Raw genomic sequence first — 22957 nt, 5'->3', positions numbered from 1 at the left:
CAGGGAAGTCACTCTGTAAGATTTTATAGGTGAAGAATCTAAGGTACAGAGGGTCACCCAGCTGGATCCATAGCTAGCAAGTGGCAGAACTAGGATTCAAACCCAGGCATCTGGCTCCAGAATCCACGCTAACGTAGCAGTATTTAATTGCAGCAGTTAAAGTATTTATTTATTTTGTCTCATGGACTCCCACATCACTGCTCTATCATATTACTGCCTTTTTAGAGAGGGGACACTGAGGCGTAGAGAGGGTACACAGGCTTCCCAAGGTCACCCAGCACTCACAGGGCAGAGCCAGCCTGGAACCCAGAATAGACCCCATGGCTTCACTTTGCTCTTACCCTTACGGACTGCATTGTCCTCACCCTCACGGACTACACAGCTGTGAGGAGGACCCTCGTGAGCCCCTGCACTTCAGTCTATGTGCCTCTCAGCTTGAAATTACACATGTACAGCACTTTGCATGTTGCCTGGAACATAGTCATATTGAAAGAGAGTTGACTTCCCCATTTCTCTTTTCTGGAAATCAGGGCAGCACTATTCTGTGCATGATGCTCTGTGGACTGCCAGCAAGGCACAGAGTGTATACAGGGATCTGGAAGGAGACTCTGCTTGGGCTGCAGGTGTCTGGAGTCCAAAGGAGAGTGGCAGGGAACTTGGTGATCAGCTATTGCCCCTTTCCCACTGGAGAGGGGAGGCTCATGAACATGGCCACCAGTAGTTCCCCTGGAGCCATAGCAAAGCTTCTAGTAAATTCATAGAAATTAAGCTGCAAAGGACCTCACAGACAATCTAGTCCAAGGATGGCAAAAATATCTCCCTGCCATTATTTCTTCATTCCCTGCCCATTGCAGACATCACCGATGAATCATGTTACTCTCCTACCAAGCTTGGACCAGAATTCTCAGTTCAGCACTCAAGCAGCCGTCACTTGAGTTCATAAAGGAAATAAATCCTATTTGTTGCCCCCAAATAAAATAAACCATGTCATTTTATCGGAAGTAGGCCTAGAGAGGGGAAGTGACTAGCCTAAGTGACCAACCTAAGGTCATAGCCAGTTAGTGACAATGTAGGGAATTTAAGGCAAAAGTTTGGGAATTAGGCACCATGAACAAGCCTAGGAGGACCAGAATCCAGATGTTGCAATTTCCAGGCCAGCCTCTTTCCACCTACTTCAGCTGCTCTGACTGTCAGCTGACCAACCTAACTGAATGGTGTAGCAGGGATACTGTGGTCTTGGATAAGATGTGTTTCCTTTCTCATTCACAGCCCGGCCCTCCAAGGACAAGGAGGAGGAGAGCTTGAATCAGGAGGCCAAAGCCAAGCCTCAGGCCAAAGCAGAGAGCAAACCAGAAGGTGAGAGGATGGTGAGACCAGTGGGTTTTCTCCTGCCACCTTCCTCCCTCCTGTCAGCCAGGGACTGGGCGTGCCTCCTGGCCTCTCTGAGCCAGTCAGCTGGAGCGATGAGCTGGTGCTCCCCTCCTCCCGCTGTACTCCGGCCTCCTCCTTCCAGGGTGCTCCCCTCCTGGCGTGGCTGCAGGCCCGGGGGTGGCCCTGTACGGCTCCCTCTGCACTCTCCTCACGTGGGGTAGGCAAGGCCTGGCAGGGGTTGTTGAACTTCTATTTCTTTTTTGCTAAATCTTGTCCCAAATGAGATTCTATTGGACTCTATTTCTTCTTCCTGTCACTTCTACACAGTGCTGCTAGGGAATTGGTCTGAGACCAGTAACCCCAGTGAGGGAGGACCATCAGGGGTCTGGTGATGAAAACATCCAGCATCCGTGTAGCAGCTGGGACGCGGTAGTGAGACAGCTACTGCCCTGTGGGCTCTGCACAGCACACCAGGCCTGCCTGATCCACCCAGCAGCTTCGGAGGGAGGGAGGTAGAGCAGCGGTCATTGTTCCCATTCTATAGACAAGGAAACTGAGGCTCAGAGAGGTCAAGTGACTTGCCCAAAGATATATAGCCAAGAAGTGAGAGAGCCTGTACCTAAACCTAGATCTCCAGACTTTCCAGTTCTCCCTCTCCTGCAGTCCTATTCCAGGACTCCCTAGCTGCTGCCTTTGAAATCATCGGGCTCCTCTCCATGCAGTTGGTAGGGGGAAGGGTCAGGCGCTGAGAGCTGGGGCTTTGCCCTCTCTTTTAAGCTGTTCACAGTAACCTTGGCTACATTGCCAGGATGGAAATGTCTGAATACAGGGAGAGCAAGGAGAGCCACTTCCCAGCTGTCCTCTCATCTGCAGACATCTCTGTGGACAGGACAGTAACAATTCACATCACATCATTTTCCTTTTCCTGTTAACAAGAAATTCCCCAAACAAACCTTCTGTGACCCTGAAGTGGACAAGTCCAGTAGCCCTGTAGCCACTCACACCAGTCTCTGCCAGCTGCCCTCAGAACCTGGCACACTCTTCTGACCTATCCCATGTTTATCCTTTAAAGAGGAGGAGCCAGCCAAGCTCCCTGAGGTCACGGTCACACCAGCCCCTGCTCCAGACGTCAAGGGAGATCAGGAGGAAGATCCTGGCAGTCAGGTAGGCACAAGCCTCTTCCCAGGTGGTGGAATTTGAGAGGCCCAGGGAAGGATTTGCCAACCAAAAATCAGTCCTTCCTGAAGACTGGAAATGCTATTTGAGGTTCATTCCTCTGGGGTAAGCATTGCCCTTTCTTTGAAGATCAGATACCTCATGGGGCCAGTTAATTCACTAATACCTTAGTATGAGTAAGATAATATATATGAGAATGTGTTGCCAACCTGTGTCCAATCAGCTGTGACAGGGACAGGTGGTGTGCTTTGACTCCAGTGTGGGAGAAGGGAGCTACCCGTCAGGGGCTATTAGCAGTGACATTTCTCAGAGAAGAGGGTGCAGGCTGGGCAGACACTCCTGTACCTATCAATTTAAATGACTTGTCATTTCCTCCAAGAAGCCTTCTCTCCTGATGAGGGTGGGGAAGGGGGGGCAGAAATTATTTCAGACTCAAGTCTTCTCACTCTTCATTCCCAACTGAAAGCACAGGCCTCATGGATATTAATATTTGACTTCTTCATTGGGTGCTCTGAACCCTGGTTGCATATGAGAATAATTTGGGGAAGCTTTAAAAACTGCCCACGGCCCACTTTCAACCACTTAAGTCAGGAAATCTGGGGTGGGTCCTTGGGCATGAATGTTTTTAAATCCTCTAGGTGATTTTAATATGCAGCAGAGTTGAGAATCATTGAGCAGTGTTGGGGGTTGGCAGTGTCATGAAATTTGTTATGGATGACGTACTCCGTGAGCACACAGCCCGGGTCATTTGCTCAAGGGATTGGACCAGCACATTGTTGTAGGTCATTTAGGAGCCTAATCTGAGGACCCTCAGAATCAATGGCTTTCAGAGTGAGTGGAGTCAGTCCATGGTTCCCACACACCGGGCTATAGATGCATTTATTAGAAGCACTTGTGAGCATATTAAAATAGATTCCTGGCTTCCAGTCCCAGAGATTATACTCCAGTTGGTCCGGGGGGGGCAAGGAAATCTGTATTTCTAATAAGCTCTCAGGCTACCATGTTTGGGAACCAAAGATCTCATTCGGCCCTGGCATTTGCAGAGCAGGGTAGCTTGGTGGTTAAGAGGCCAAGAGTTGTATCCATATTCCAATCCCAGCTTCATCACTTACAACCTGTGTGGACCATAAGCAAGTTATTTAACTACTCTGTACCCTAGTTTCTTCATCTGTCAGATGGATTTAGTTCTGCGTATATCATAAATTAATTGACTCATGAAACATACTAAGTGCTAGTTGTTATTATTATGATTATTATTATACCACTTAGCATGATGCCTGGCACATAAATACCCTCAGAAAATAGGTATCCTCCTCCTCCTCATCATCATTTCACACATATAAGGTAATAGAGCAGTTGAGGAGTTTTAATGGACTCAGCAATGTGATGTAACCACCAAAAGAGATCATGCCATTTTAGGCAACATTAATGGAAGCATAGTATCTAAAATAAGGGGGGTGATAATCCTGTTTGACTCTGTGAAGTGTTCTGTGTTGTTTTAGAAGCCTCCTCATGGGATATAAGCTACTAGAATGAGTTCACCAAGAAGGAGAGGAGGCTCTAGGCCATAGTATGGGGGAACCATAGAAGGACCTGGGAATCTTTAACCCAGGGAAGAGAGCTGTCTCATGGAAGAGTGTTATGTATGGCTCCCAAGAGTAAACCTATACACAGGAGGTAGAACTTTGGTATAAATATGACTTCAAACCAATCACAGTTGTCAAGATGACAGAAGCTGCTTTAGGTGGTGAGTTCTCCATCCCTAGAAATGATCAAATAAAGACCAGACCACCACTGGGTAGGAGTGTTGTGAAGGGAATTTTGCTGAATGATTGCACTAGTTTCTTCCTCATACTCAAGCTTTTAGATACATTCTGAGAAGAACAACAAAAAATGTGGGGAGAAACTGGGAAGGAAACAAGCAGGGCAGTTATTTCCCATTAATCTGTTGGCTTTGGATTGCAGGGAGATGTGGCTGAAGCTGAGAGCACAGGTGAAAGGACAGGTAATGAGGTTAAAACTCCTGGTGAAGGTGAAAATGGAGAGCAAAGTGGAGGTGAAGCTCGACCAGAAGGTGAAGGTGAAGAAAAAGGAGAGAATGAAAGTGAAGGTGACATCCAGGCAGAAAGGAAAGATGATGAAGGTGAAGGTGAAATCCAAGCAGGAGAAGATGGCGAAATGAAAGGTGATGAAGATGAAACTGGAGAGCAGGAATTGAACGCTAAAAATCAAGATGAAGCCAAAGAAGATGAGAAAGGTATAGATGGTGAAGAGGAAGGTGATGGAGGTGAGAGTGAAGACGAAGAGGAGGAGGAGGAGGAGGAGGAGGAAGAGGAGGAGGAGGAGGAGGAGGAGGAGGAAGAGGAAAATGAGGAGCCTTTGTCCCTGGAATGGCCTGAGACCAGGCAGAAGCAAGCCATTTACCTCTTTCTTCTGCCCATTGTGTTCCCACTGTGGCTGACGGTGCCTGATGTCCGGAGGCTGGTGAGTTTGCCCAGCTGTCCCCAAGCTGTCTGTCCCCAGGGAGGCTGTGGGGTCTCTCAGCACTCCCCCTCAAGAGGACGGAAGGGACAGGACAAACCAGCTTGATAGGGCTCAACTACAGAGAGGATCTGGGATGGAATCTGCAGCTCTAGTGGGGACCGTGCACCTAAGGGGACACACTGATGGGCTTGGGAGGCCTCAGAATGTGCTTGTTTCCATCACTATAAGCAATGTGAACTAACCCCTCCTCGAATTCTCAGTTTCTTGATTTTAATATGGGAAGGATGCCACTGTACACCCTCCATATTGCACAGGGATATTGTGAAAGCCCAGGGTGATAAGTGCTGTTTCTACCCAGTATTCCTGTTTATAAGGAAAGGTCTGACTAATGTACTCCACCCAAAGGGGAACCGTATTCTGTCTCTGGCTCCAGAGAGGGGTGGGGTGGGGAGAGGTTGCTGAAGCCAAACCAGGTACCGAGATTGGTCTGGTTCCAGGGCAAGCAGGTAACTCTTCAGTTTGGCAACTGCTGAACCCCCTCCTGTGTGGACTCCCCTATGGGCCACCACCCCCATCCTTCTCAAGGTCCTCACTGGAGACAGAGATGGCAGCTCAAACATCTCCACCTCCTCTCCATGACTCCTCCAGCAGATCTCTTCACTGATACTGGGGCTCCCTCAGAAGGGCCAGAGACCTTTAGCCTCTGCAACTTATTTCTCTTCCTTTTCAAACAGGAGGCTAGGAAATTTTTTGTTATCACCTTCCTGGGATCCATCATGTGGATAGCCATGTTCTCATACCTCATGGTGTGGTGGGCTCACCAGGTGAGTGTGCGGCAGGAACTAAATCCTGCATTAGCAGGTCAAAAGGACTTTTTTCCTTCAGGGTGAATTTCCGGTACCCAGGGAATAGCGAGGACCAAGTGAATTTGTAGTTTATACATTGTAAAGGCTAAAAAGTAGACTTTATATTCCAGGGAATGTAGTGCTTTTCAGGTGTGGCTCTTCCGTCTCGTAGCATGACAGAAGGCCCTTCACAACCTGATCTAGTTGACCATTCCTTCTTAGCATTATTCCCTGCTTCCTCTGTTCTGTATCCCACACTTCTCTCCACCTGGTGAAATCATACACACTCGTGAGAGCAAGCTCAGTTTTGCCTTCTTTCCGGCATTTAATCAGTCTTCTGAGTGCTCAGTGGCTTTGCTGTTCTACCTAGAATATTGCACTTAAGCGCAGAGCTGTATTATTATTTACATGCTTTTCTCTTTCAAGCTGAGAGTAGGGTCATTGTTGTACTGCTCATACTTCTACCTCCAGCCTCTAAAAAGTTCCTGGAACATAGCATGTGTCCGTGGTTCTGGAAATGGAAACTTGACACCAACAGGCCTTTGGAGGAGCAGTTCTTTTGGGAAGGTAGAGGTGTTGTAGTTGGAATGACAGTAAGTGGCATCATAGGTGGACTTTTAGTCCAGTTTAGAAAAGAGCAGCATCATTCCCTGAAGCCTTGAGCAGGGACCCTATTCTTTCTCTCCATGGCCCATCTCCCCAGCTGTTAGTTCTGCTGTGACCCTACTTCACTCAGGCCAAGGGAATGTGAACTCTGTGGAAGGTGTTGGTTTTGCACAAAGTAGTATGTGGTTGGTGCTTTGAAGAGCCTCAGATTTTTCACTTGGTTTCTCATTACTGTTACTATTTACCAGGTTGGTGAAACAATAGGGATTTCTGAAGAGATTATGGGTTTGACAATCCTAGCAGCAGGCACATCAATTCCTGACCTCATCACCAGTGTGATTGTCGCTCGGAAAGGCCTGGGAGACATGGCCGTGTCAAGCTCTGTGGGCAGTAACATATTTGATATCACCGTGGGGTGAGTGGCAAAGTTGCTTTCTAAGGCATGTTATGTATGACTGACTGGCAAACACTGTGTTGGCTCTGTCTGCTGGTTTTTTGCTCCATTCATCATTATACATGGAATAAAAGGGCATTTATGTTGTTAGCTTCTGCAAGGCAACAAAGTATCCTCCCTTCATTCATCACAGCCAGATAGGATAATAGAACTAAAATGCTGCCTGAAATGTAACTGACTAGAATTTATAGATGAATTGAAAAATGAAGTCCATTAAATTCCATTACCAAATACAAACGCTCTGCTCACTGACCCCCAAGGTGGACGAGGTGGGGTTGGAAGAAGCAGTGACTCAGTCTTACTTCCTGACATTCCTGCTCCTTTGCATTTGGACTCCTGCCGGCTCAGAGGTTCTAAAAGCATTTTGTATAAACAAGCAAATGCTGCGTCCTCCTGTATGGGTTTGCTTACCCTGCTCCTCCCAACTTTGTCAGAGCAGAGTGTCTGCGCTATTTTCATTTTCCCAATCACGTTCTGGATTTGGGTGGTGGCTTTGGTTTCTTTAATTTGTATATGTGTGTGTTTGCAGGGTGGGGCAGGTAAGAGGGCATGGGAGAGCCCTGATCACTAACGAATGTAAGGAAATGTTATCCTGAGCTAGGCCTTATCGTGATTTAGAGAGTCACACATCTACCAATTTAGGTTAGTCATACAGAAGTCATGAAGTATGAAGAAGACAAACTCAGACCCGGAAAACCTGTTTTAATCTAGGCTCTCCCAGTTATCAGCTGTGAGTACTTGGGCACATAATTCCCTGAACCTTAGTTTTCTCACCTGTGAAATGAATGAATATTTTCTGCTCTATTTCACAGGTTTGTGTAAAAATAAGTGCTTTGTAAATTGTAAAATACTGTTAAGTATATGGCATGATTATAAACATTAAGAATATTCACACTGTTTCTTCCATCTTGCAGCCTGCCCCTTCCTTGGATGCTTTTCTCTTTTATCAATGGATTACAGCCTGTTCCTGTCAGTAGCAATGGCTTGTTTTGTGCCATTGTTTTGCTTTTTCTCATGCTCCTGTTTGTGATCTCTTCAATTGCATTATGCAAATGGAGAATGAACAAGATCCTGGGCTTTACCATGTTCCTCCTGTACTTTGTATTCCTGATAATCAGTGTGATGTTAGAAGATCGAATCATATCTTGTCCCGTGTCTGTCTGAGTCAGTCACTATTGCTCAAAATGGACATGGATCAGAAAACCATGCCAGAAGTTACTGTACCACTTGTTACATTAAAGAAAGAATGAACATGATCCAGGAGAGTGAACTGAGTGGGCAGGAGCCTCTGATGTGGATGTGATCCGGACTGAAGTTTATCCCTGGAAACACCTGCAGCTCATTGTGGATTAGGACTCTTCTTTGGAGGGGTGGAGCGCCTACCACCCCTGATGCAGACAGCTAACACATGGAGGCCAGCAGCAGGACCCGAGTCAGAGGATTTTCTAAAATGAGATATTTGGGAGTGAGGGTTGGGACAGGTACCTTAGCAATCAGATAAGCTCCCATGTTCACAGTTCCCTGATTATTCCTGACGGGCTGCTGATGCAAAAGATGCAGGTGTGGTCTCCATCTCACCCTCCTGGCCCCTGCCCCCAGCACATGCTGCAGTTTACTGTCTCTTTTTCTGTGCAAAACATGTGGTTCTATCAGATTTGTATTCATTACAGGTTCAGTTATTGGTGAGTTTAAAGGAGCAAAGTCTATAGGAAAAAAAGTATAACAAGAATCAATTATCATTACACACTGTAGTCCAGTAAAATGTGTACCAATATTTTATAGCTTAAAAAGGAGGACTACATTTGCTCTCATTGCATTTCTGAAAAGTGAAATTAAAATAAGCAGCTCAAGAAATTAAAATGTATAATTTGCCCTTCAATTGGAAGATGTGGGTATTAGGGAAGGAAAACTACTCTGAGGGCTATTTAAAAATATGTATTTATTAGGAAATCTAAGTTAGTGTTGTCTCCATCAGGTGGGTCACCTTGAGGGATTAGACATTCTAACAAAGCTGTCCTGGCTCTGTGCCCCTCCCCTCTCATATTCTCACCCAACAGTGACAGCTGCACTAGTGAGTGAGAAACAAAGTAATTTTTAAAAAGAGTCTAAAGTCAGTAGAGCCAAATCTGGTTTACAAAGTAAGAGATCCAGTGGGGCAATGCTATTTTTGTATGTCATCCTAGATAGGATTATAAAGCAAGAAGATTGATTTCTTGTGTGGCTTACAAGTGGATATTAAGGCGATTACAAAGGAGAAATTCCAAAAATGCTTAACACAATGACAAGATGGTAAGGAAAAGAGTATTACTACTTCCACGGTAGCTGATGTAAAGGACACCTGTGTGTTTTTTTAAAAATTATTTATTTTATTTATTTATTTTTGGCTGCGTTAGGTCTTCGTTGCTGCACGCGGGCTTGCTCTAGTTGTGGTGAGCGGGGGCTACTCTTTGTCGCGGTGCACAAGCTTCTCATTGCGGTGGCTTCTCTTGTTGAGGAGCACGGGCTCTAGGCGCGCGGGCTTCAGTAGTTGTGGCACGTGGGCTCTAGAGTGCAGGCTCAGTAGTTGTGGCGCACGGGCTTAGTTGCTCCGCGGCATGTGGGATCTTCCCGGACCAGGGCTCGAACGCATGTGCCCTGTATTGGCAGGTGGATTCTTAACCACTGCGCCACCAGGGAAGCCCGACACCTGTGTTTTTAAAAATTGTGTGGTTAAACATTTCAGGTGGAAGTTGAAGTGCTTGTATATTAAATACCACTGCTTGCTGCTTTTACTGGCATCAGGTTAAGGGGCACATTAAAAATGAAACAGTGTCGTGGTTATGAAGCCAATGGAACTGAGGTGAATTTAGTTTACGATGGTAAATATCGCTTTAATTACAAACATGAGCGAGGAGTCACTGAAGACTAGAAGATAGCAGGACAAGTGTGATGTGGGAAAGAAACCAAACATTTTGATGTTGAAAGGCTGTGTTCAAAGTACTTCAGTCCATAATCCATCTTTTAAGACGGGCTGGTTAATTTAATTCATGGCCTCACTACTCCAGGACTCACATTCTTTGGAAATGACTTTCACTAAATTTCAATAAATTGTGAGTCCCAATGATATTTTACAAAAATGGATGTGTTTTTATCCATATCTTTAGGTCATTTAGTCAGAATGCTCGAGAGAAGACGACTGATGAAGAATATGGGATCATGTTCACATTCCATATTCTTAAATTAGTTATCCTCATTCCTGATTCTGCTGCACTGCCTGGTCTCCATATGCCATGGCCTAAGAACAGGAGGAGAGAGCAGAGCCTATGGAAGGGAGATCCCAATACCAACACTCTGGGCACCAATCTGGTATCTGCCACCAATCTCAGCTGGTCTCGAGGATGTCACCTCCTCACTGACAGCCTGGGAGCTGATGCTCTTCCCCAGAATGACTTTGAGGAGTGATGGACGGTGAAACATCCTGTAAAGATAAAGTGCTGGGCTGCCATTTGATGATTAAAATTGACTCTAATGGTTGAATATCATTTTTCTGATCCGTTTGCTAAATTTCTGGCATTTCTCTTTGCCTAGAAAGGAAGTTCTGACTTCACACAATGAAGAAAAGAGTCGAAAACATAAAAATGAAGGCTGGGTCTTGATGGATGAGCAGCTGGTGGGGAGAAAGAGGAGATTTCAGGGAGATGGAAAACTTACATAACTTCTAAAAGATCAATTTGTTATGCTTGAAATAAAAAATTTTGCAATCCATTATAAATCCACAATTTATTAAAATTGTGCTGTTTTAGAGGTAAAGTACCATCTTAAAATGTCAAGATAATGGTTAGCTGGTCCTCTCATTTGATGGGCAAGATGTTCTGTGTAGCTAGTTACATGGGACAAATTCTAGGTATTTCATTCAGCAAGAAAGTCAGAACTGTCCTACGTGAGTGTCTAAATTGGATGATTTCTCCTTCATTCCCCTTGAGGCTGCATTTCCTTGACAGCCCTGGTGATAGGTTTGGGCCAAATTTATAAAAATGTAAAACTCTTCCTAATTCAATGGGTTAAGATTCTGTGTAGTACCAGAAAAAAAGGATGTATTCCAAATTTTAAAAAATTAGTATATGTTTAAATGGTTACTGTACATTATGAACATTATATTGTACTCTCATCAACAGATCTGAAAATGCTTCTATCAAATTATAGGCTTGGCCTTTTGTGATACTCTGAAAGTATCATAACAATTGTATATCCTAATTATCATTTAAAGGTGAGTACCAAAAGGGGCAAGAATTGGAATTTAATATTTAAGACACAGCCTGGTAGATACATTTGAAGAACTGGTTGGCCTAGTGGGCCACAGAATATCCTTGGTTCTGGCCCCCTTCTTTGTGGGAGGGTCCCCCTGCAGGTGCAGCTTGCAGTGTATTTTGGGCCTGGTTACTATGAAAGGTACAAAGAGAGGGCCAGTGATCAGGGTTGTCCATCCCTGTGGGGTCACTAGACCCAGGCAGGACACCCTGGTCTCAGGCTGCCCATACAACCAAAGCATACTTCTGGTCCTCAGGCCCTTAACTGTGATGAGCTGGCAAATCTGGAGAATTTCATTTACAGAAAATTCCAACAGTTGCTCCAATGGTTTTACCACAGTACTATGAAAAGAAAATCTTTAAATACAAAAGGAAGGAGCCATTCAAATGAACAGCAACTGTGGAAAGGCTGCAGTAACTTTAGCAGAAGAGTCTGTTCAATCTTACACAGACTTTTTGAATCAGAGACAGAAATTCCTATATTTGTCCAATACTAATTTTGTAAACAAAAATAATTAAGCCAGCAAATGTACTTACTTTGGGGTCAGAGAAAGAGGGCAGTATGAAGGGATAATAAGATACCAAGTACTGAGGGTATTAAGGTAAACTGGTATGCAGCTACCAGAGAATTCAATTCTGAAATAAAACTTTGTCTTGTATCCAAACAGGAAGGGCAGAGCATGCTAAGACTAGCACAAAGGCAGACCAAGGACCCTCTCAAAGAGGCAGCCTACTCTTTCCCTTCCTGCTCTGAGATAAAGTGCCTAACAGCAGTTTTCAAGTTCTAGTGGGAGAAACAAAAATAAAGCTGGGCAATCGCACATTACCATACAAATGGTTATTTTCTTACTGTATACTTACAAAATATGTAGAAGTACAACATAACTTTTATATGCAGCAGGCTAACACTTGCTAGCTGCACTAAAGTATCATAGTAATTACCAGCATGAAATAAAATAAAATAAGCGTATCACCTAAAATGTTGAACCAACATTTTCAGGGGCTATTTCTCTACATAGAAAAATGGAAAGATATTTTAAGAAAACCTTAAAATAAGCTAATGGCTTTAGGGTTTTAAAGCAAAAAACCTCCCCGCAAAATAAGAAAAAAAAAAAAAACAAAATAAAAATCAGAATATGACCGGACTGCATAACTCCCTGCAAGGAGGAAAAAACTGAATATTGAAATATGATATAAAATATAAATGTATGACATTCAAAACACAATGGGAGGAAGTAGTAAACAAGTTGTACCAGGACATGGCATGATTTATTTTCAACTAGTAAACAGATAAACAAAACTAAGAGTAAGAAAATAAAAGACAGATAATGTAGCAAAAGGGTATTTCTCTCTAACATGATTGGCCATGATTCTCTAAAATGTATGGTCAACAGAGATAAAATTGAAGAAAAGTTTGTATGGAGTTATTTCAAAGGATGATCTACATTTTAGTTTTCTTTTGATCAAGGTTTACCACTTTCTATTCATGTTTTAGGTTTTATTTTTAAAGAGTAAATTTGTGCAAATAATATTCCCTGGGGATTGAAAATAGGGGAAATAAAACCCAGTCAAAAGCAGAAACAAAACTTGGTGTCAGGGGAAGGAGATAAAAATTACATTCACTTTTCTAAATGAGTCTGAACCATAAAGAATGGGCTTTACCTTACTTTTTTTGGTCAGGTATTTGAAATCAATAAACTGTTATTCATATATATTGCTTGTGTTAAAGAAAAGATAATCAATAGTGAAAGCTGTTCTTATACAAACAATAACAAAAAACCAGAATAGAACCCCAGAATTCTGTTTGGAGGGATGTTTGTCACTAATGCCAAAAGCCTCACCTATCAAATGTTTCTCTCCTTTGACAACTTTGAAATGATTGTGACTTAGAGAACGTAAGACTGAATTAGAATGTGAAGCGTGGATCTGAATAGGAAAGAAGGATAAGACAAGAGTGGTATTTACAAAAGAGGCAGATACATGTGCATAGCACCAGACTTTTCAAGTAAGCAAGTTCAGCGCCAAACTAACTGAACTAAAATTTTACATTTTTAAACTTTCCCCATTATTTCCCAGAGTAGAAAGCTGTGAAATGTTTTAGCTTGGTGCTATTCACTAGTGGGATGAACTCAAAAGTGTTTTTTCTACAGCTGAACTGGTTCTTAGTCTCAGGACTTAAAGGTATCTCCAGTCCAAAGTGTCCTGAACTCTGCCGGCTTCTACACATCTAATTTAGGACCATTCATTTTTTCCTTCTTTGAAATTGGCTAGAGAATTCCTTCATTATGACAATGTGTGCAAACACACACCACACGAACACACTGAAAATCGATAAATAATTCTAACAGCCAAAGGATACTTTTTTATCAGAATTACCCAAAGAAATTGATATTAGAAATAATGCGACTACAAATATTTTTTAAGATTCTATTTAATACCCATGGTACTTAAACATTCAATTTACTGTCTATTTCCGGATATTGCTGGATTTTAGATTCCATAAACCAGATTCTGAAGGCTTATTGAAAAAGCCAAGTTCCTCAATATGGGAAATTCTATCTGGCTGTACTTTTAGAGAGTTATTATTTTTCTACTTTTGAAAAAATATTTTGAATATTTATATATAATATATATATATATATATATATATATATAATATTAACAGAATACTCCAATAGGTCATATTCCAGATAAACATACTACAATTTGCATCATACCCAATATTTTAGATATTAAAATAAAGGTAGAATTTGGGATAAACTGTCTGACATATTTCCCAACATAAGTGTTCACGTAGAATATTAAAATTTAAATTGATATTTGGCTCTATAAGCTATTTTCCCTGTGTATTGTATGTATCTATTAGCAATAGAGAAAATTTTGGAATCATGGTATATTGAACCTGATTTTACAGCAGACTTGGAACCTCTCTGGCTTTCCTTCCACAAGGCTCAGTGAGTCAGTCTGGGCAATGCACACCCTTGCCATGACTCACCCACTGCAGTTAGGCTCAGGAGTACTAATATGCGATCCTAGGACAACACTGACACTAGCGCTGACATTTTTGAATCATTCTTCCAAGTAATAAAAAAAATATAGATATACATATAGAGATCTGCAGCTGTACTAATTACTTCAAATAGCAGCAGACAAAGAAAATAAGCACTTAATTACCTTGCTTCATAAGTTTAAGTTCATTTTGTTTGCTATATTAAGTTTAAAAATTAAAAAAATATCAACTTATTATAAACAATTTAAAATATGTATAATACAACTTCATGGTCAAAACATTTGAGTAGTCTATGAAAACAGGAGATACTTTGTTCTTACATTTGTTTAAGTTCCATACATGATTTTCCAATCTGTCTCTTCCAAAAGAATCCATAAAACAGTTGTCTTATTCTATGGGAACCAATTTTGTTTATGGATTTTTTCATCACAAAAATACTTAATTACTTGTACCGGAGAAGAAAAAAAGAAGAAATGGGAAACAAAGTAGCTCTCTCCCACTTGTTAGTATTTTCTTAAGACACTCTGTACATAAACTATCTGAACTTCCTGAACCATTTACAAATGCATTTTGAAAAATTGCAGAAAAAAGGTTAGAGTCTAAAAGTGTTATTTTATACACTGACTACACAATACATATTGAAAAAATACACACACATATCTTAAAGATAAGGTTCTCCAAAGGTTTTTCGACATTCCATCACTCCTGTACTTGGTGGTCTATCACAGTTGTGGGTACTCTTGACTTGACTAGGTGTGAGACGATCATATGCCATCTTGTATTCTTTATCAAATGCATCTGCAAAAATTCATAAATAAAGGCATAAAGAAATTTATATTTGATATTATCAGCAATCAAGTTTTTGTAATACTACAGAACCACAAAATTAGAAGCCAAGAAGGAATCTCTAGGTCATTTCTGCCAACACAGAATTTCAGAGCTGGAATGGGGACCTTAGAGTCCATAGCATTTAGAGCTAGGTTACACAGACCACTGAAATGTGAAGTACTAAGATGTCAACAGTTTAAAATTCTTCTTTCCCAAATTAAAAACTTTTGGTAAAATACATATAAAATTTACTATCATAACCATTTTTAAGTGCACAGTTCTGTGGTATTACATACATTCATAATGTTGTGCAATCATCACCACTGTCCATCTCCATAACTGTTTTCATCTTGTGAAACTGAAACTCTATACCCATTAAATAATAATACTCCTCTCCCCTCCCCACAGCTCCTGTCAACTCTCATTCTACTGTCTCTATGATTTTGGCTTCTTTTAAGTACTTCTTAAGTGGAATCATACAGTATTTGTCCTTTTGTGACTGGCATATTTCACTTAATGTCTTCAAGGTTCATTCATGTTGTAGCATATGTCAGAATTTCTTTTCTTTTTTAAGGCTGAATAATAGTTCACTGTATGTATATATCCCATTTTGCTTATACACTCATCCTTCAATGGACACTTGGGGTGCTTCCACATTTCAGCTATTATGAATAAGACTGCTATAAACATAACTATACTAATATCTCTTTGAGACCCTGCTTTCAATTCTTCAGGGTATATACCCAGAAGTGAAATTGTTGGATAATGTGGAAATTCTATATTTAATTTTTTAAGGGAAATGCCATATTGTTTTCGACAGCAGCTATACCATTTTACATTACTACTAACAATGCACAAGGGTTCCAATTTTTTCATATCCTTATTTTCCAGAAAATAACCAACACATTATTTTCTGGGTTTTTGATAGTAGCCATTCTATCTAATGGTATGAGATGGTATCCCATTGTAGTTTTGATTTGCATTTCCCTATTAGTGATGTTGAGCATCTTTTCATGTGCTTATTTGCCATTTGTATATCTTCTTTGGAGAAATGTTTATTGAAGCTCTTTGCCCATTTTGCAATGGCCTGTTTTTTTGTTGTTGAGTTTCAGGAATTCCTTATATATTCTGGATATTAATCTCTTATCAGATATATGATTTATAAATATTTTCTCCTATTCTGTGGGATGCCTTTTTACACTGTTGATACCACCTTTTGATGCACAGAAATCTTTAATTTTCATGATGCCCCATTTGCCTGTTTTTTTTGTTGCCTGTACCTTGGGTGTCATATCCAAGAAATCACTGACAAATCCATGTCATGAAGCTTTTGTCCTATGTTTTCTTCTAATAGTTTTATAGTTTTAGGACTCACATTTAGGTATTCAACCCATTTTGAGTTAATTTTTGTATAAGGGTCCAACTTCATTCTTTTGTTAAGTGGATATCCCATTTTCCCAGAACAATTTATTGAAAAGACTGTCTTTACCCCACAGAATGGTCTTGGCATTCTTGTCAAAAATGATTTTTACCATAAATGTGAGGGTTTATTTCTGGGCTGTCTATTCTATTCCACTGGTCTATATGTCTGTCTTTATGCCAGTACGACACTGTTTTGATTACTGTAGCTTTGCTGTAAGTTTTGAAATCAGTGTTGAGTCCTCCAGATTTGTTCTTTTTGAAATTGTTTTGGCTACTTGGGGTCCCTTGAGATTCCATAAATGTTAGGATGGGTTTTTCTATTTCTGTAAAAAACATCATTGGGGTTTTGACAGCAATTGCACTGAATCTGTAGATTGAGTAGTACTGATTGATATCTTAAGCATATTAGTCTTCTAATTTATGAACATGGGGTATGTTTCCATTCATTCACATGATCTTTAATTTCTTTGAGCAATGTTTGTAATTTTCATTGTACAAGTCTTTCACCTCCTTGGTTAAACAAACTCCTAAGTATTTTATTCTTTTTGATGCTACTGTAAATGGAATTGCTTTCTTAATTTCATTTTGGATTATTCATTGCTAGTTACAGAAATTCAGCTGATTTTTGTATCTTGATCTTATATCCTACAACCTTGCCGAATTCATTTATTAACTCTAATATTTTGGGTTTTTTGTTTTGTTCTGTTTTCATTTGGTGTGGAATCTCTAGGGTTTTCTATACATAAGATCATGTCATTTATAAATAAAGATAGTTTAACTTCTTCCTTTCCAATCTGGATGCCTTTTATTTCTTTTTCTTGCCTAGCAGCCCCAGCTAGAACTTCCAGTACAATGTTGAATAGAAGTGGTGGAAGCAGGCATCCTCTTCTTGTTCTGGATCTTAAAGGGAAGACTTTCTGTTTTGCACCATTGAGTATGGTGTTAACTGTGGGTTTTTCATAAATGCCCTTTATTAGGTTGAAGATGTTCCCTTCTAGTCCTAGTTTGTTGAATTTTGTCGAATGCTTTTTCTGTGTCTATTGAGACATCATGTGGTTTTGTCTTTCATTCTATTAATATGGTGTATTACATTGGTGGAGCTTTTTATGTTGAACCAACATTGCATCCCTGGGATAAATCCCACTTTGTCATGGCAAATAATCCTTTCTCTATGTTGCTGGATTTGGTTTACTAGTATTTTGTTGAGGATTTCTGCATCTATATTAATAAGGGATATTGCTCTTTCATTTTCTTTTCTTGTGATGTCTTTGTCTGGGCTTGGTCAGGGTAATAATATTGGCCTAACGCATAGAATGAACTAGGAAGCACTTCGTTTTCTTCTACTTTTTTTGTCAGAGTTTGTGAAGGGTTAGTGTCTTAGTTTGGGCTGCTGTAACAGAATACCATAGACTCGGTGGCTTAAATGATGAACATTTATTTCTCACAGTCTGGAGGCTGGGAAGTCCAAGATCAAGGTGCCAGCAGATGTGGTGGCTGGTAAGAGCATTCTTCCTGGTTTGCAGATAGCTGTCTTCTTCTTGTATCCTCATGTGGCTGAGAGAGGGACAGCTCTCTTCTTTTTCTTTTACTTTTCTTTTTGTTTTTTTTGGCTGCACCATGCAGCTTTGCGGGATCTTAGTTCCATGACCAGGAATTGAACCTGGGCCACAGCAGTGAAAGTGCTGAGTCCTAACCACTGGACCGCCAGGGAATTCCCTCCTCTTTTTCTTATAAGGATACTAATACCATCTTAGGGGCTCCAACCTCATGATGCAATTACTTTCCAAAGGCTCTACTTCCAAATACCATCATATTAGGGTTTCAATATATATGAATTTGGGGTTAGGGGACACAAACATGCAGTTCATAACAAATGGTATTATCCTTCTTTAAACATTTGGTAGAATTCACCATCTGGTCCTGGGCTTTTCTTTGCGGGACAATTTTTGATTACTAACTCAATCTCTTTACTTGTTATAGGTCTATTAAGATTTTCTATTCTTGAATCAGTTTTGTAGTTTATGTCTTTCTAGGAATTTGCCTGTCTCTTCTAGGTTATCTAACTTGTTGGTATATAATTATTTATAATAATTATTTTTATTTATGTAAGGTCAGTAGGAATATCCCACCTATTTATTTATTTATTTAATTTTTGGCTGCGTTGGGTCTTCATTACTGCATGCGGGCTTTCTCTAGTTGTGGCGAGCGGGGGCTACTCTTTGTTGCAGTGCACGGGCTTCTCACCGCGGTGGCTTCTCGTTGCGGAGCACGGGCTCTAGGTGCACAGGCTTCAGTAGTTGTGGCATGTGGGCTCAGTAGTTGTGGTTCGTGGGCCCTAGAGTGCAGGCTCAGTAGTTGTGGTGCACGGACTTAGCTGCTCTGCGGCATGTGGGATCTTCCCGGACCATCGAACCCGTGTACCCTGCATTGGCAGGTGGATTCTGAACCACTGCGCCAGCAGGGAAGTCCCGGAATATCCCCCCTTTTATTCCTAATTTCAGTAATTTGAGTCTTCTCTCTTTTTCTCTTAGTCTAGCTTAAAGGTCTGTCAATTTTGTTGATCTTTTCAAAAACAAACTTTTGATTTCAATGAGTTTCTCGATTTTTAAAAATATTTTCCCTGTTTCTCTATTTTATTTATTTCTGCACTAATATTTATTTCCTTCCTCCGGCTTGCTTTGGGTTTAGCTTGCTCTTCTTTTTCTAGTTTCTTAAGGTAGAAACTGCTTTCACTGAATCTCAAAGTTTTGGTATGTTGTGTTTTTAATTTTCATTTATCTCAAAGTATTGTCTAATTTCTATTATGATTTTTTTGACCAATTTGCTATTTAGGAGTGTGTTGTTTAATTTCTATATACTTGTGAATTTCTTATTTTCCTTCTATTATTGATTTCTCTTTTCATTGTACTGTGGTTAGAGAACATACTTTGTATGATTTCAAACCTTTTAAATTTACTGAGAGACTTGTTTTATGGCCTAACATTTGGTTTATCCTGGACAATATTCCATGTGCAGTGGAGAAGAATGTGTATTTTGTTGTTGTTGGATGGTGTGTTCTGTAGACGTTTCTTAGGCCTAGTTGGTTTACAGTGCTGTTCAAGTCTTCTATTTCCTTGCTGATCTGCTGCCTAGTTGTTCTATTATGGTTGAATGTCTATTTCTCCCTCCAGTTCTGTTAGTTTTTACTTCATGTATTTTGGGGCTCTGTTGTTAGTTGCATATATGTTATAATTGTTATAAACAATTAATAATTCTTGGTGGATTGACTGTTTCATCATTATACAATGTCCTTCTTTGTCTCTAAAGTCTATTTTTTTCTGATATTAATGTAGTCACTCTAGCTCCCTTTTTAGTACTATTTGCATGGAGTATCTTTTTCAATCCTTTTACTTTCTATTTGTTACTCTAAAGGAGGCCAAGCACAATAACTGAGAGTAGAAGATGATCAACCAAAAATGTTCGAGACCTCCTAAAATATATATTTAGCTACCTTACTTCTTTTCTGAAACAAGCTTAATGTCATTAGTGATCTGACACAATAGTTAAAAGCATGGGATTGGAAATTAAGACTGCTTGGTTCAGATATGGCTCTGTTATTGCTGTGAAACCCAAGTTTAAGTCACTTAACCTCTTGGATCCTCAGTTGCCTCAGTAATAAAATGGAAATGATAACAGTACCCATCTCATAGGGATTTTGAGGATTATATGAGATAAAATATGGAAACTACTTGCTACAATGTAAGGCACATAATAAGCCCTCAAAAAATGTTAGCTTTCATTATTTATCATTATTATTACCAACATGACCAAAATATCAAAGTATCTTTTACCTTATATTAAAAAAATCAGACACAGTTCTATTATATTAATATAATTTTATATTAAACTAATTAAGACTACCAATATAAAAACACTTTGAAAACTATGCCATGATATATAAATATTACATGTTATATGTTATGCTGAATTACCTATATCAATGTTTTCTCTTCCCAGTGCCACAAGTGAGAGAAACAGTATTTCTCTATATAAACTCCTGGGGGGAAAAAGGAGTGGAGAAGGTATTACTATTCAAACAGTCTATACATATCTACAAAAATTTTTATGTTAATAAAAGCATGAGATATTCTAACAAATCACTCAGCAAACAATATGAATCTGCTTAGAGGAACAATATATTCATTTAAAAGAATGACTTACCTCTGTCTTTTAAAATGAGGACATTTATTCAGTGTCTCTAAAATCTGACTCATTGGTCCATAGACATCATTCATTTTAATGCTTTTTACCATATTTTTCAATAGTTCCTGGTTAAATGAATTATCACCTTTTTGCAATAAATGGACCATTGGATACTTCTGGGCTGTAAAAGAACAAAAGAGCAGATGAAGAAGAATGTTCTGTGTAGAAAGGAGAATGTAATTAAGCAGCAACTGACAGCTATTGAAAAAGTTACAAAGCACTAAAAATAAATTAAGGGCAATAGATAAAAAAACTGAAATCTAAGAATGAAGTAAGAAGAAAAAAGGAAGAAATAAGACAAATAATGATAAAAATAAGCTTAAAGGCTCAAATACACAATAACTAAAAATACTGTTTTCCTTAATACAGCCCCTGGAAGGAATTTTAAATCAGCAGCCTGGGATGGAAACAAACAAAAAATAAGTACAAAGAAGAAATAGGGTACAAGCAATGTGCTAAAAACAAAACTCTACAAAACATAACCCCTCCAGCACATACACAGCACCACTCAAAAAACAAAAACAAAAACCCCTTGACCTCCATAGATGATAATACTAAAAACATCAAACTTAACACTCACTCTCAAACAAAAGAGTACGATTTTGACCTGTAAGACAAAAAGTAGTGTAAAATAAAAGTCAGTTACACATTAGTTTAGGCTATTTAAAGCAAATAGTACTCTCATATGAAGGACATCAGCATTCTATGACAGCACTTACTGTGGGCATTCCAGAGGATGTACAACGGCTGTCCTGGATCCTGATGTAATTTCATATTGTCCCACAACATTTGTATTAAAACATATTTACTGTCTTCAGACATACAGTGGCGAGGAATCTGTGTTGAAGAATAAACAAACATTCATTAATGATCCTTATATGACAATGTTTTGTAAATATTTTATAAAGAGCCTTAAAAATATTTTTTAGGATGCATGTGTGTAAGAGAGAAAAGAGAACAGAAAAATCACTGATTTGTCTGCATTTTATAACCTACCGAAGGGAGATGACCTGAGTTGAGAAGCCAATGATCCCTAAAGTAGCAGATTTAACAAAGTACTAAGATCAGTGAGAAAGGGTACCATGAAGGGCTAATCTTGACCAGCTTATGACTGAGGCTCCACAGAAAGACGAATCCAGGAGCCCCATTCTCCATCAGTTCAAGACCCTAGCGCAGATACTCTGACTGAGTTAACCTCTCATTCACTATGTACTGAAAATCCAAACACATGCACAATCATAGACATGAAGTACAAGAAGGGAGAAGACAAAGTTTCTGAACTTAGACACTTTGCCATTTAGTGCCAGTGACAGCATATGAAAAAGAAAAAAAAAATGCTTTAATAGAGCAACATATCAAAAATACGAGTGAACATATAACAAACTACCTAAATGTTAAACAAAAATTCACAGTAAAGGAATGAAGAGAATGGTAGCACATGACTGCGATATGAATTACAGATGTCCAACTAAAGTGTTAGGCTTATTTTTGAAGGAGGTATGAGATGAGGCATGAGTGGGGCAAACTCACAAAGTCTTCTCATAAGAGTCATTTACAGTTTATTCTTGAGGCTATAACAAAAAGTCAAGTCCATTTTGTGTAAACTTTATAAGAAGTCTAAAAAACATGACTGTCTTACCGCTAGACTGTAAGAAGAAAAATTATTTGCAACAATTTTATTGATTCAGATGGTTATTAAAAATATTCAGCATAAAATTACTTTCTTGTCATTAGGAATATGCAAACATTACAATGGTGACAGTAGCACTGGCTTTTAGTTAATTTTTACTCTCATACCTTTGAATACTTGTTACAATGCTCAGAAGAAAGAATCAATCCAGGTAAATTACTGGGTAAGTCAAGACGTCTAAAATACCACACCAGGTTCCAAAAAACAATTGGATGATGGTCCACAAAGTCTGCCACTGTTATTGCATGATCACCCTCATTTTCCAATAAGCTTTCAAGTTCCTTCCATACCACTAAAGGACTAAGATATGGAACAGTGATAGGATCTGGACTTGGGAGGTGCCATTCTAATCCTAAAGAATCCTGTTGAGTAAATAAAAACCATAAATAGCAATTATAAGATTGATGATACTAAATCATTAAAAAAAATTCCTGTCAATAATTTCCATATAATTAGAAATGTAACTGTATCATGTAACAAGACACTCTTCTTAACAATAATAAAATTGAAGCTTACAAGGCTGTTTAGCACAAGGGGAACAAA

At 39.7% G+C, this 22957-nt stretch overlaps 2 protein-coding genes across 12 annotated transcripts in view; one reads left to right on the top strand and one right to left on the bottom strand.

Annotated features, from left to right (window-relative positions):
• The window catches only part of SLC24A1 (solute carrier family 24 member 1), a 31012-nt gene extending 17689 nt beyond the window's left edge, over window positions 1–13323 (top strand). For 2 of the 4 annotated variants that reach the window (XM_036842597.1, XM_036842596.1), the window contains 6 exons: window positions 1270–1356; window positions 2444–2535; window positions 4513–5031; window positions 5766–5855; window positions 6731–6897; window positions 7851–8100. In XM_036842597.1, the coding sequence (XP_036698492.1) occupies window positions 1270–1356; window positions 2444–2535; window positions 4513–5031; window positions 5766–5855; window positions 6731–6897; window positions 7851–8100 (1205 nt within the window). Of the gene's footprint in view, window positions 1–1269; window positions 1357–2443; window positions 2536–4512; window positions 5032–5765; window positions 5856–6730; window positions 6898–7850; window positions 8101–13298 lie in introns of those variants that run through there. The other 2 variants (XM_036842599.1, XM_036842598.1) reach the window with 2 other exon arrangements.
• Window positions 9629–22957, bottom strand: part of DENND4A (DENN domain containing 4A) — a 130931-nt gene continuing 117602 nt past the window's right edge. For 4 of the 8 annotated variants that reach the window (XM_036842587.1, XM_036842591.1, XM_036842594.1 and 1 more), the window contains 6 exons: window positions 22522–22776; window positions 21444–21561; window positions 21305–21331; window positions 20683–20845; window positions 20454–20518; window positions 12459–15030 (listed from right to left, as the gene is read on the bottom strand). In XM_036842587.1, coding sequence (XP_036698482.1) covers window positions 14894–15030; window positions 20454–20518; window positions 20683–20845; window positions 21305–21331; window positions 21444–21561; window positions 22522–22776 — 765 coding nt within the window. In that variant the 3' untranslated portion in view covers window positions 12459–14893. Of the gene's footprint in view, window positions 10583–12458; window positions 15031–20453; window positions 20519–20682; window positions 20846–21304; window positions 21332–21443; window positions 21562–22521; window positions 22777–22957 lie in introns of those variants that run through there. The other 4 variants (XM_036842592.1, XM_036842593.1, XM_036842595.1 and 1 more) reach the window with 2 other exon arrangements.

Source organism: Balaenoptera musculus, chromosome 2 (assembly GCF_009873245.2).
Source record: "Balaenoptera musculus isolate JJ_BM4_2016_0621 chromosome 2, mBalMus1.pri.v3, whole genome shotgun sequence".
Classification (NCBI taxonomy): Eukaryota; Metazoa; Chordata; class Mammalia; order Artiodactyla; family Balaenopteridae; genus Balaenoptera; species Balaenoptera musculus.
Note: the sequence above shows the minus strand (reverse complement) of the source record. Positions and strands in the feature narration are given on the sequence as shown.